General features: G+C 36.5%; 1 protein-coding gene across 5 annotated transcripts in view; it reads right to left on the reverse strand.

The window, feature by feature from the left end:
* The window catches only part of CDKAL1 (CDK5 regulatory subunit associated protein 1 like 1), a 379,245-nt gene that overhangs the window by 83,767 nt on the left and 279,833 nt on the right, over positions 1-15,645 (reverse strand). For all 5 annotated transcript variants that reach the window (XM_053936121.1, XM_053936155.1, XM_053936129.1 and 2 more), the window contains one exon: positions 5,611-5,673. In XM_053936121.1, coding sequence (XP_053792096.1) covers positions 5,611-5,673 — 63 coding nt within the window. The remainder of the gene's footprint in view (positions 1-5,610; positions 5,674-15,645) is intronic.

Here is a 15,645-nt window from a genome sequence, read left to right on the forward strand (position 1 = left end):
GGGTCTGTGTACTATTGAAAAAATTGCTTGAAAACATCATAGATGTCTAAGTGGCAGTAGCCATTAGTATCTAAGAATAGCCTTACCTAATATTTTTATTAATGTTCCTTGAGTGAGTTATGCACATATCTACCATTATCAAAGACAACAGGACAGAAGTCCCTGCTTCCCAAAATTGCTTATGAGGCTAAGAGCTGACAAAAGAAAAACCCCAAACAAACCAAAAAACCAAGAAAATCTTTTCTGCCACTTAATTGTTTATCACAATACAATGGTCCGTATAACTTGCCAAACATACAGGCATTGTCTAGGAGTTTTGCTCTTTTGAGTGTTTTAACATTTCCAGAACACATTAATATAGAACATTAGAAGCATGAGGCTTAAAGATTTTACAATCATTTTAGCAGAATTGCATCAATTACAGCACATTTTGAAATAGCAACTAATTCTTTTAATCCTGAGCACACCTTCAGTTTGGGTGAAAATCTCTCAAAAAACTCTTCAAATCACATGAGGGTTGACTGTATTTCTTACTGGGCTGGACACAGTATATGCAAAAATAAAACTCTAAAGCTGTAAGACATGACCTTATTTTTTCAAAGATCATGCCTTATTGTACAGCAAGAGATTCGGGCTGCAAAAGGCAGAAGCAAATAGGGAGCTGAGTTTTAAGCACAGTTCTCAGAGGATTTCTCACTGTAACAGCCCCGTGCTGCCAGAGGGGCATGTATGGACATGTATGAACATGCCCTAAGGTATCCCTGGGTATCATCCCAAGAAAGCAAAGCAGCAAAATGTGTAGTAGTTCTGATATACTGTGCTTACAATTTGTAAAAACATTCTTCTGCAGAGCAAAAATTGATGATTACAGTTTCAATCAACCACTCCAGGGCTAGACTGAATACTTAAACTCTTCTGACAAAAAGAAAAGGAACTAGGGCTCTGCACTTCTGAATTTGGCCATTAGGTGCATACTGGATCCTGAAACTCCTATGAAGCTTATAAAACCTTTTGTCTTGCCCAGGTGATGCCGCCGTGCCTGCCTGAAGCTCCCTGGCTTCGCTTGCCCGGCCGAGGCACAGTCAGCAGCAGGGGACACTCCCCTGTGTCTCGATGAGATTCGGGGAGCGGCTAAGACAAAGCGCTTCGCTGTGCGCCTTGTTAGGAGGAGAGGCGGCGTCCGAGGAGGTAATGAGGGACTTGACTCAAGGGCAGGGAAAAAGTCTCAGGTTTAATGCAAGCTCCGGAGAGCTCTGAGGGCCACTGTCCCGGCGGCCAAAAGTGGCCTCGAGGCTCTCACAATCATCTTAAGTACCGGGGTGGTAACCAGAGGGAAGGGACACCCACCACCCAATGGGGGGATTCGGGAGAGTGGAAGGCGGAGGGACAGACAGACACGTAAACCAATGGGGGAAGTTCAAGGGAGGACCCCTGACCCTCGTCCAGTCACCCGATGCCCAAGGTGGAAGATTCTGGGAGAGCGGCATGGGGAGCCAAGTGATGGGCAGGGTACCAGGGAGGGGACAGGGGAATGACTGAGCATTTTCAGGGAGATTGGCATTGAGGGAAAGGCGGGAAAGGTCAGGGTGGAACCACTGGGAGAAAACGTGGGGTGAAGGGGCAAACCATTACAGAACTGTTACAGAGATATAAAAACACAATACAACAAGGTGAACTATTATAACAACTACTTTACCAGCTTTAAAAAAAAATGGGTCGCAAATTTTAAAGAGCAAGGGTCATTTCAGAGAGAGCTACAATTCCATTATTTCTGAGCTACTCAGATAGAATAAAATCCTTACTGTGTGGAAAGTGAAACCTCACAGTGTACACACAAAAAACATTCAGCAGAAATTACTTGTGTGCAAACATAATTGTTTATTAAACGAGCTTGCAGAAAACTGGCCAGAATATAACTCCTCAATGATCTTCTCTGACATTTTAAAAAACACTAAATCTGCTGTTGGTACAGCTTTATGAGGATATCAATTTTATCATCTTTTTCTGATAGTCCTAGAAAAAGATTAACTGTATATAAAACTGGAAGTGCTATTCTATGGCTAACTAGAAAAAAGTTACACAGCAATCAGAACTTGACTCTCAAGAAAGCTAGACCATACCTATTTTTACTCTACATAAACACGAAAAAGCAAGTATTTCAGAACAAGGAATGGCTTCATCTACAAACAGAGTGCTATGTATTTTTACACATGCTAACTGAAATAAGTTTGAACAAATGGCAATCACACAACTGGAACAAGATATTGCTCAGCTTTTCCTAAGTAATTATTTAGTTCTGAAAAGAATGAATTTTAGAAGATACTTATTTTAAGAGCAACAAAAGAAAAAACTGAGAAAAGGGAGTTCTTTTTATGTGTCTGACATCAATTCCATACATTTTCTAGGCATTCCAGACTGATGCTAAAATGAGCTTTGTCTGTGGCACAGTATCTGAAAGACCCACGGGTTCTGTAGTCAGAGGCTCTGTGAAGCACTATAGTAACACTAGGTTAAAGAGAGCAACATCAAATCTGCCTGGATGGGAGAAGTATATAACCAATGGGCAATTTCTGAGATCTGCTGTTGAATGGACAATGAGAAGGGCAACTAGATAGTAATTTATACTTGTTTAGGAATTAAAGAATACAGGAGCTCAGTTAATTCTCCCCTGATATCAGCAGAGTATCTCCTGCTTTTCCATCCCTTCTGCAGGAGGAATTTAGAAGCTCTGCCTCCTCTGCTGCTGAATTAAGGCCTCACTGGATAAAAGATAAGACTCAACACCTTGAAGTGGAAAGGAAAGTAAATCCTTGTTTCCACCTCTATAAAAGCACTGGCTTTTCATCTGGCAATGAAGAACCACAAGCATTTAACTGTCTTTCAGGATGCTCTAAGTTACACTAGATGGGAAAATATCTATTGAGGTCACATTTTCAGGAGAACAGATACTGTTTCCAAGAGCTATTGGCCTCCTGACCATGCATAAATAGTAACAAGGTTAATAAGGTTAGTATAGCTACTTCATAAAAACACCACTTTCTGGTTTAGTGAGTGAAACACCAGCATGGAAGAATGAACACTTTCTGATTTTTCGGATTGATTTTTCTCCTTGCTATGAGATATTCCATCCTAAAAAGATGAAGTACTGTCAAATCTTTGTAGCAAGTCCCATTTCAGCCACTGTAGCTCATGAGATTTTCACATCTGTTTAAACTACAATTACTACTAAGCACCAACTTACCCTTAAGTTTTTCTTCTATCTATTTTAGAAAGGTTCTCAGAGAAAAATCTTTTAATCAACAAAGTAATAATCCTGGAAGCCACTAATTCCAACCACTCATGCCATGATCCTGCATCAATGCTTTCACAAAGTCATTGTGAAATCTCCTTTTTACACTTCCTGAAAATAATCTACAAAACACCAAACAACATGCGCCCCCCCCCCCCCCCCAAATCCTTTGGCCATGTAAATCAAACAAAACAGAACTAGAGCAAAGCTAATACACACCTCCACTAGAAGTAACTGAATTCCCAACTAATGTTAGACTTAATACAAAAATTAAAAGCCCTCCCCTAGACTGCAACACTTGTGAAATTGGAAGCTGAGGTGGAAATTGAAAGCACAGAGCAAGAAATCTGCAGCGAGCTTGTTGCAGCCTACAAATAGGAAGCAGGAGAAGGAAAACCTTTACTGTCAAATGGAAAATAAGGAAAGGCCATAACTTTAATACAAACTTTCACTTGTCCTTTCCCCTGCACTTGTACTCTCAGATATATACACAGAATGTGCTTGGAAGCAACAAAAGAGTGAAGGTACAAAAATCACCCATCAAACAATTGTGCTACTTTTAATAATATATTAAAGGTCCTAAAACAAAGATCAAAAGCAAATATATTTAAGCATTTATATTCCATTCCACATTGTATGATGACTAATTTGTAAAGAGTGCAGAAGTCCTCACAACTGCAGCCAAAATCATTTGAGAATACTTTGATATAATGCCACAAAGGATATGAGCAGGAAGACAGCAGGAGTTACAAATGGCCAAGGTCCATTAAAAGTGCTAATAAAAGAATAATGGAATTTCCTTGTACTATGAATACAAGGTGTTTTTTACAGGAGAATTAAGACATATAGAGGAATATCAAAGTTTCTTGTTCATCAGTTGCATCTCCTTATTAGATTGTAATTGACTTACTATTACATTTATATAAAAAATGCTTCACTTCAAAGGACCAACAATTCCATTCAAAATCTTACACTAGTTTTCTTTATTCTTCATGTTTTTCCATTAAGGCCATTTTCACAGGCCATTAATATCAGCGTTACCAGTCTTTGTAAACAATGTGGGACTGTTTATAAAAGAAGTACTAAGCAGAGATGAATTTAACCTGAAATTGTACAATTATTAAAGTTATAGAATATAACTGCTGTTTTACAATGTTTTTTTAAACTAAATTTACAAGTGGCTGGTAACTACAGAACTCTCACAGCAACAACCTGCCTGATAAATTTAATCCATTAATTTCTCATATATGTGTAGTTACACATATATTGCATACATGTGCATGTGTTCATACAAAGAGATAGATGCACATACATACTTCTGCCACCTTTTTCTCCCAAACATAGATCTAGCTAGTTTTTCCAGTGTATTTGATAAATGGCCAGGAAAAGAAGAGATAGAGTTCAGAACTTTCCTTTGCAATGTCTAAACAACAACAACAGAAATGTTTCAAATCTTTCTTTGTTTTAATGGATAGTTGCAAAATCACTCACACTTCTCAAAACACAAGCAGCAAAACCAGACATCTCATACTGCTGACAAATTTTTAAAGGGTTTTGTGCATTTGTTAAAAGAATATGCCCACAGAGGCATCAAAGATAGGAGGAACTCCATGAAAATATTTAAAAACCTACTTAACATTACTTCAATCTGCTACTTAATGCTCTCTTTTGCATAACGTCTAGGAGAGCCCCATGACACAGCTATAGCACAGAAATACTGTGATCTCTGTCTCTTGGTTCTCTAAAATCTTCTTGTAACAACTTTAGGGGTTTTTTTAATTTCACATTAAAAATAGAAAAGACCTTATTTTTTCTTTTCCCAGATATTACAAACAAGCTATAATGATGTGTGTTTCTACTTCTTCGCCCAGACAACCACCAGGCTGTTCAGACAGCAGCCTCTTCAATTGATGCTTTTGCGATCAATAGACAATTCATTAGTATCATGTATCTCAGGGCCTAATCAACACAACAGGCTAAGCAATGTACTCTAGGGTAACACAGTTCCTAAACACAGAGGGAAAAAAAGAGGGGAATCCAATACCACATGTGGTCACTTTGCAGGATTTAGTGACAGTCTATAAATTATACTTCTATGAGGTTAATGCAAGTCATTGGTTTAATAAATCAGAAAATGCACCTTTGCAAGCTTGGCTTAAAGAAAAAAAGAAACATTTACGTGATAGCAGAATTTAAGTAGCATACTCACTGCTTTCAATTTTATCATTTCTCCTCAATTTTGCATTGAACATGAAATATAGTTACCAAAAATGTTTGGAATTTTTCTTAACAACGAACATAGATAGTATACTTTTTCTTACCTTATGATCATAGGGATTGTATGAATGAAACAGCTGGGACAGATCCTTCGTTCTCTGTTTTTTCTGTAAAGGATTATTAATAAATAAGCCATATTAGAAAAGTTAAAGGAGAGAGGAGCTACTGATTAAAAAGCTGTATGCAGGTACAAACACATTCTCTCCCCACTTTGTTAATGAAACTGTAGGTATGAAGAGCAGTGTATGCAGATTAAGGATATGAAACATTACAGGAAATAATTAACATATATATTAACAATATTAAGGAAAATATCGTTAATAAATAATAAACACTAATCTGTGCAACATCAGTGGAATGTGTAAACAATTCAAATTAGGCTTAATTTTTGCACAATATCTCATAAATAATATTTTAGAATACAGATAACAGAACTGAGAGATCAGGCTACAATCTTGCAAAGACTTGTCTACTATTCTAGCATGTACAGCCAGTATTGCCTTATAGAAGATTAGGTGTAAAGGAAGTCAGTTTGAAGAAGAATCACTTATTATTTGTCGATTTCTTTTGATGATAATACTCTCATTGCTTTGATTGTGGAAAATTAATAGGTGATATCTCATTTAATGCCAAGGCAAAGGAAAAAAAATTCTTCTTTTCAGAGCATAGTTCAAAGACAAAACCTGCTTGATCCAGCTCCTACTGAATTTAGCCAAAGAGCTTTCAGTGATTTCAGCTGATGTTAAATAGAATTTCTCAGCTGTATCCTATAGAAGGTGGGCAGGGAGAGGAGAAAAACACCCTTTGTCTTTAATGCAGGGATGAGTCACAAATCAGTTCAAAGTTTTATTATGTCAAAATTGGTGTTTACATATCTCATAGCTGGGGAAGGCAAAGCACTGAATGTTGGAAAATGTGTAAAGGGGAGACAACTGCAATAACTCCTTGCTTGTAGTCTCTACCATTGTCTTATTTAGCCATTGTTTCTGTGAAAGTAGTTTTCCAGATAAGCTGGAAAGATCTGTTTATGTTTCCAGAATGCTGGGAACTAAATAGATAGCTGCATGACTGCAGAATTTATTTTAACTTCTGGAAACCATAGGGCAATTTAGTAATTTTTGATCACGCAACAGGAACTATGTATTTTCTTCCTTTACATAGTTTTTATTTTCAGTAAAACGTTAAGCAACTTACAATGACCTCTTTTCTGGTAGTATAGCTATAGACAGTCAAAGTACTTCTTTGGAGTTATGTGAATAACTTTATTAATTATTTGTAGAAATGTGATTATTTGGAGAAATAAAATTATTTGGAGAATGTGATAATAAATTAAAAAGCGATACGAAAATGATTACTAAGAAGATTGCTTGAAAAAACCTAATTTAATGTAGCATCATGCAAGAAGAAGACAAAAGCACTTGAGTTTGGGTTATGGAAACCTCACTACTAATCTTTCTAGGAAGAAAACCCCACAAAATCCAGAAAAAATCCAAGTCTCGCTCATTGTTACTGAAGACTATTACTCTTGTATTAATTTTGACTGCAATTACTTTAATATCACTCAGTAAAACGATATGACAGAAAACCACCAATCTTTCACCCTCAGACTCCCATCAAGATGCTGGTTACACATTCAGCTAGACGAAGAGTGAAGATGGCTTCCCTTACAGAGCACACTGACACAGTCTTCAATTTTTTATTATTATATAAAATAATGGTTTCTTTCCTACCTTTGCAGAAAAGTTTTATTTTTTTGTACAAAACCAAAACTCTCCTGACTGGGGAAATGTTGGAAATTCCTAATAGAGAAAAATGTGAAATGGAACTTCTCAAGATGCAGATAAAGAAATGCCCCAAAATTCCCAGGATGCCCCATATGCTTAGCTAAGCTAAATCTAAACATCATTTGACTGTTTTGTACAGAATCTGAATATACAGATTTGTATTTATATAGAGATAAAAATGTCATAAGCACAGAGTTAAGGTTTCTTAGGGATAACTTCTATCTTTCTACAACAAAAAGTGCACTTTAACTCAGATCTCTAAAACCCAAAAATATGTAGTATTTCAAAACAGACACAGGACAAGGAATTCACGCTGCTCCAATGGTAATCTCTTCATCTCCTACAGCTGGGTTAAGTCACATGGTATGAATAATAAGTCTTTGGAATAAAGCAGCAGCATGGTTCCCAGCTCACCTCTATGCAGTAAAGAGCAGAAGGTAAAGCAGGCCTCTCCAAGTCTAGATGTTACGGTGGAAAATAAGGAGTCCAAAAGCTCCTTCTCCTTTATCACCTCCAGTGGACTATTTCAGTCCCTAAACTACGTATTTAACTGTCTACCCAGAATTTCTTCCCTTAACACAGCTCCATATCCCTAATTATGTTCCCTCAGCTTAGTCCAACATCTCTTTAAAGTACCCTTTGACCAATACAAAAACTTTTCTTTCCCAAATCTTTTTCTTCAGTGTTCTGATTCACCAGTCCTTTGTTCCATACCAATAATGTTGCCAAAATCACATTGTAATAAGCCACTCAAAAACCCTCTCTGAACTTAGGCAACTGTACTATCTTATCATATTGTTCCAAGTGCAGCAGCACTATTGCTTTCAAACACGCTCACAGACCTACAGAGGATATATTCTAATTATTTCTGAAAAAAAAAAAAAAAAAATTCTTTCCAAATTAGGATGAAAAGACCTTCCAGGTCTGATAGCAACACCAGACTCATAGCTTATTCCTGTACTTCTCTCAGGCTTGCCATATAGTGATAGATAGTACTTAGTTTGCAGCACTTAAAGAAACAAGTTCAGGGAGATGACATAGAGAGAAATTCAGATCCTATACTGATGTAAGCCACTAAAAAAATATATGCATATGACTGTAAAAACAGATTTTCAGTTTTCTGTTTTAAAAAGTTGTAAAAATACCACACTATGTAGGGGATAAAAAGGAGACACTTTTTCTATCTTTATCAGGAAAAGTATGTGAACATCTGATGAAGAATTAATTAAAATGCTGCTGCAGGACTGAGTTAAATACTATAAACCATATATGCTTGTATATATAAGTATGCCAGGATGGAAAGTTTTCCTTAAATAAATCAGTATTTTTTCTAAGTGAGTTATTTCAAGCTTGTTACTAAAATACACCTAAGTAATTAACTTCTTCTGAAAAGACAGGTAGTGTCCAATTTATTTATAAAAATAAGAACCGGAAACCATCATCAACTAATGATATTTCTTAAGACGAACACACAGACAATGTTAGTAGAGAGGAAACAACACATTACCACAATTTCATTATTTCCCCCATCTTGTAAGCAGATATGCAATGCAAGTAACACACACTATACTCTATTTATTTCCTTTCTCTCTCTCATTTTGCTGGGTCTCAGATTTTTCAATACTGGGATTTATAAAAGGGATACTGGTCATCCAGTATATGCATATTATATGCTTAAGGCATAGTAACAATAAAGGTTACTTTTACAAGAGTCTGGGACTATACACCAATAAAGCTCAGTTAGTGACCTTGGTGTTTTGACTCTTTTTCTCGTGCATTGATTTTTAGCAATAATAAAACTTTTTCTAATGCTTTACATGGACTATACTGTGGATTGTTATTCTACTTTTAGTCATGAAATATGATTTAAAGAACAACAGAATGTGAAAAAATCAACCAACAAAAAAACCCGACAAACCCTGTAATACAGATGGAATCTAAAACCATTTAAAATATTTTCTGCACAAGTAAACCAGCATAGAATTTTGTGCTGACTACCATAATTTTTTTTTTTTTTTTTGCAAATAATGGTGTGAAAATAGGCTAAAAGTAGGGCTATCCTAATAATATTTTTTTGTAATCAGAATAAACTTTAGAAAAATAATTTTATAATTGGAATAGTTATAACAAATGCTAAACATTGTAGGTTCACACATGTATATTGCACTTATCTCATGATCATCTTTTCATATTCAGGTGATAATTACCTGTCTTTCAGATGATTTTAATGTAGCCCAAAACTTGTTTGTTTTCTTTTCAAGCATGGTGTTGTAGGGCTCCAATGTTTATTGTGAAGGAGAACTACAATATCACTGAGGTATTTATATTATAGATAACTTAGAAGCTACTTAAATGGAACATTCTCAGATTTTCATCTAGGAATAAAAGGGATAAAATTACTCCCAATCTGAAGGTATTACTGCTTTCCTTTAGATTCCACTTTCAGTTTTATAAAGCCTATTTTCACCTTCAAAGTTCTTAATAATTCCAGCCCAATACTGTGACAGATTTGTAGATTCCAGCAGTTCCACCTAAAGTTTCAGTATAAATATATTGCCAGCAAAGTTCTCTTGTCTTTGTTTTCTTGCTCACATGATTTAAAATAATTTCAATATACAGAGCTGCCTTCAGTAACAAGAACATGTATCTGTTTCTGTTCAAATACTCTTCTTTTTCTTCATGAGTACAGTGAATAATAACATGTGTCAAGGCAATCAGATTAATTATTTCAGTTCTGTTCCCTCACTTACCAATCATGTCCCCCATTTCTTTTCCACATACTGCTGATCAGAATTAAAAAACAATTTTATTTTGCCACAGGAACCTTATTTAATTTAGAGTTTATAAAGCTTCCCACCCCCATCCTTGAGCATGTTAACAACCAATAGCAATATTGAGTTTTTCTTTCAGACAAGTCTGGTAAACCACTTTACCTTCTTCTGCAGTATCTAATGAATTACTTCATTTAAAATCATATTAAACTTAACAAATCAAGAAAAAATGTAATTACAATTTTGATACACTTTGGGAGAAAAATGAAGCAGCTTTGCAAGTATTTTCACATTTTCCCTTCCCAGTATAACTGAAAGCACAGAGGCTCCAGAAAAACAGACAGACACAAAACCATGAGATTGGATCTTTCTTTTCTGAAACAGCACTATCTAACACATTTTGTGTTATGGCATTCTCTGACTTCAGAAACATCCATTTTCTGATCAGTAAAAAAGCTGCGTCTTTCTTTTCCCTTATGTTACATCTGTGATCTCAAAACTACAAAGGCCTTGGGTAGTTCCAAACTCAGAACTCTTATAATAGAATGAAGCAGGTAGCACCCTACCCAAAGCCACCCTCTGGACAAACTTTAATCTCCACAGAATGACTCTGCAAAACACCAGAGAGGGAGATAGCAACTACTCCAAACAAGGTACATTTAAAACCCTTGCTTGGACATTGGATCCATAAAGTATTAAATTTGTGTACCTATAACCGCAACAGAGATATGAGACAAGCCACTGGAACCACCATGTTATCAAAGTTTGCGGATTGCTTTTTGGCCTGCAAAACAGCTTTTAAAAAAGTGATCAGAAACCACTGAACCATTCCCTTTGACCTCTGTTATTCAATGCATCACCCTCTTAGAAATTATCCTGAAAAAAACATTGTGTCCCAGCCAGATTTCTTGATGAAATCATACCTGGTATTCATTCTGCACTTGCATCCATGCCCTGTAAGTTCTGAAAGAACAGAAGTGACAATACAGGCCTGACAAGTTCTCTGCTTCCTATCACTAACTTACGTCTACTGACATTATTCCTGTCTTTCTGATCCCATCTATAATAAAGCATAGAAAATAATTTGGGGAGTAGCTAGTTTTTTGATCGAACCTACCTGAATTACTATATTAAAATAGACTCACTGTGCTACTTCAGCTACTGACCCTCACATATATTCAGCTTGCTTTAAGAAATAACTTTCTAATAATTTTTGATCCATGCATAGAAAATATCATTTAGTGTATAGTGTGTTATTCAGCAGTTCACCTCAATGCTACAGGATAGTGGACTTTTTCCCAGCTCCAACAACAGAAGTGTAGATTCATGATTCATATTTTGTATACCTTTTTTACACACAATGATTCTTTAAAAAAAATATAGCATGGTTCTATGACTCCATGCAATGTGTTTATTGTCTGAAAGAGCAAAATATATAAAACTTCACACAGCATTACTGATCATTAATAGTAGAAAATGATTGCAAACATTAAAGGAATACTGTCTTCAGGATTATAGCAACACAAATTATTATGGTTTAATCTATTTTAGATTTTATGTATAGATTCTAATTTATGGAAAATTACAGACATTTTCAAAAAATAGCTAGGATCTTCATAAGAACATCTGTCAACCTCTCTGAAAAGAATTTGTTGAAGGATACATTTTTAATTAAATCATGTGCATTGCAATTTTCTCCTTCTCACCTCCCATATATTAGCTATGTAATACAGACATTTCAAACCCATATATTTCACAAATGTTGTTGAATTTTATTCCTTCTGGTAAATTTGAGATATTTTAATTTATCTTATAATTAATGCTTGTTATTCCTGTCACTTTTTATTAGAGAGATAGGCAATCACCAATTGTATGAAATTTAACAAGGGCAAAGTGCTGAATTCTGCACCTGGGATGGGGCAAACTTGGATGTATGGACTGAAGAATAAGATTCTGGAGAGCAGCACCACAGAAAGGGACCTGGGGGTCCTGGTCTATGTCAAGGTGAATCTGCCAGCAGTGCCCTGGCAGCCAGGAGGGCCATGGCCATGTCCTGGCGGGCATCAGGCACAGCATGGCCAGCTGGGCAAGGGAGGGGATTGTCTCACTCTGCTCGGTGCTGGGGCGGCCTCACCTCAAGTGCTGGGGGCTGTTCTGGGTGCCACAACGTAAGAAAGACATTAAACTGTTAGAGAGCGTCCAAAGGAGGGCCATGAGGAAGGTGAAGGGTCTTGAGGGGGAGCAGTGTAAGGAGCAGCTGAGGTAATTTGGTCTGCTCAGCCTGGAGAGGAGGAGACTGAGGGGAGACCTCATTGCAGCTACAACTTCCTTGAAGGGAAGAGGAGGGGCAGGCACTGATCTCTCCCTCTGGTGACCAGTGACAGGACTTGAGGAAATAACACTGAATGAGGGGAGGTTTAGGTTAGATATCAGGAACGATTCTTCACCCAGAGAATGGTTGGGCACTGGAAAGAGCTCCCAGGGAAGTGTTCACAGCACCAAGCCTGTCTGAGTTGGAGAATCATTTGGACAATGCTCTCAGACACAGGATGTGACAGGAGCGTCCTGCACAAGGCCAAGAGTTGGACTCAATAACCTTCTAACTCAGGATATTCTACAATTCTATGATTCTATAAATTATGCAAAATTTATTCTGAAGACTTTTACAAAGCAATTATTAATTTCAGAAAAAGCCTTCAGTACGTGTTCATTTTGAGGGTCCACAAATTTAGTATAGTTTGTAAAATGCTCTGTCTCACTTCTGATAGATTTTTATATCTGAAATTTATGTAGAAATTTCACAGTCTATATGAGGTGGATATTTCCTAAGGATGCTACTATAACTGATTAGGAAGACAGCTTAGGTCAAAACAATTTGTAGAACAAAATATCTAGCTGAATCTTGGCCTGGGGTATCAGCCATATTTCAAATCAGATTGACACTAAACCAGAAATAAAGTGATTGGTCACAAGGGATAGACTGGTTTTGGAATATGTATTGTTATTGCAGTCAGTTATACAACAATATAAATCATAATGAACTGCTAACTGCTTCTTAGTAATGAAATGTAATTTTAAATTATCTATGCATCTGTATCTACAGATATGTTAAACCCAGTACATACATAAACCCAGGACAGACCTGTCTGCAGGGTGCTCTTTTTCTTTTTATGATCTGGTGAGGTTATCTGTGTGCTGTACCATACACAAGCAGCCTTGAAAGCATAAAGTTTTCCAGTTTTCCAAGAACAGAAAGAGAAGTGCTGAAGAGGGTACGGTGTGGTACAAACTGTGAGGAGCATTGCTCAAGTGCTTGCTGTGTGAGAGAGACCACCTACAACACACAAATTCACTAGACACACAAAAACTGCTCTCATTGTTTTATCTTCATCTATTATTGAGTCCTTCACTCTACTTCCAAGTTTTCAGGAATTCCAGGTTCCAAGAGTTTTAGCCCAATGACCAGAGGTGCAGGTGCAACAATGAAAACAGTGGAAGATACAAGTTCCAGAGCACTCACTGACCTGATCGATTGTGACGGCTTTGAGGGAGTGCACTTGGATTATCAAAGACAGATGAAGTTCAAGGAAGGGTTACCAAGAACCCACCTCAGGATATTTCAGTGTCCTTTCTTTCCAAAGCATGTTGTATGGGCCATCATAAATGTTACATTATTTGCAAATGATGGACAAGCTTAGTTGCCTCAATGATACAAATTAATTTGCTTTCTGTGTTAAGTCACAAAAAATTACACCTAAACCACATTCTCATTTGAAGAAGTCCACAATTTAGAAAATTTTCTGTTCTGATGCCCATATCTAGTTTCAGGGATTAAGTTATTACTAATTACTACACCTGCTTTTCAGCACTGTTTTTAGTTCTGAGCAGTCTGGATTATAAAGTGAATTAAAATTCCATATTGAAAAATAGCATTTTGTTTCAGTTTTACCTAAGTTACCTAAATGTAATTCAAGCAAAAATTACAAAAATTACAAAAAGACACAGTTAAGGCTTCTTCCATGGTTCTTCCACTTCATTATGATCCAATGAACAGGACAAAAGAATAAAGAGTAGATTGGAGATAAAACTGTTTTCTCTCTTAAAATCAAAGGCTATTCTACCTTTTCTCTGAGAGTATTTTCCTTTTCCTTCTATTCAGCACAGGAGTATGTGGCATTCAAAACTCCTGATGCTATTTCAACTTCCTTGCAACTAAAAATCTCACAATTCCATCAGGGTTTTCAGACTCACAGGGGAAAGAGGATGGGTAATGAATGCTCATGGACACTACAAATCTTGCAGGACTGCACTTTCCAAAACTATTTTTTATACAACATATGTTCTGCACATGGCTGCAAACATCAGTCCACAAAGTTACATGATGTTGACAGCAGTTTCATTATTCTTGCAAATTCTGTAACTAGTTCTGGCCTGACAATGAAGTTTAGGAACTCTACCTCTTCCTCCATATGTATATTCTCCATATTTTATTTTCCAATTATTATTCTTAAAAATATGGCCTAAGATTGAACCCATAGTTGTGCTTTACTTTAAGATGCTCTAATTTTCAACTTGGATTTGTATAAAGTTTATGAGGAAGCTGCTGGTAATTTTCATTCCAACCAGTTTCTGCTGGAAAAAAAATTTAAAAAGTAGAACACCAACTAAGCTGGTTTCCTAAGTGTATTTCCAACCTAGCTTTGAATTTTGGCTTGTTTTCTCAAGCAACACAGTTGTGCTCCTTGAAAGCACAAGATTTCTATTCTACGCTAGTGTAAGATTTAAGAGTCCCAGCTCTAGGCTGAAGTAAAAATGCTTTCATCCTTTCTCAGGGGTCTGACTCTGCACTGTCCAGCTGTTTCCATGCAATTTAACTCATTCTCCAGATTCAGCTATGAACTGAATTTTCAGCAGCTCCATAGGCAGATCATTTATAGCTCTCAAAAAAGGTTCAACCTATTTAAAAACCTACTAGCTCAACTGTCTCCCACAACAACAAAAACATATTTTCATTTCAGCACCTGGTCAAATAACTTAAGGTGGTTTGAACATGACCTGATTCTAGCTCTAAAATAAAATGGTCTTTAAACACTTGTAAAATTCTGTTTAGTAGTTTTGTCTAACCACAAAACCCCTATTCACAGAGAATTATGCCCCTTTGAATTCATTGCAAAAACCCAAAGGGCCACATGCTGAATGGTGAGCACTGAGGTAGATTTAAAGATACAGCATAAAAGCAGTCAAATGTTTTGGCCATCTTTAAAACAGAGGAAAGGAGGAACCAGGCTTTCATAGGTCAACCAGTTTATAGAGTTACTGAAAAAAAAAACAGGGAGGAAATAATCCAAAATTATTTCTAAACATCTAGAAGGTAACAGAAGGAACCAACATTGATATGGCACTAACCAACAGACACACCAATCAAAATAAAACCCATCAAAGAATTACTGGGTTTGTAGATGAGAGAATTCATAGCTATCAGTGGTTTGTAGGGCTTTCTGCAGTACCTCACATGTCGTTCTCA

This window comes from Vidua chalybeata, chromosome 1, assembly GCF_026979565.1.
Source record: "Vidua chalybeata isolate OUT-0048 chromosome 1, bVidCha1 merged haplotype, whole genome shotgun sequence".
Classification (NCBI taxonomy): domain Eukaryota; kingdom Metazoa; phylum Chordata; class Aves; order Passeriformes; family Viduidae; genus Vidua; species Vidua chalybeata.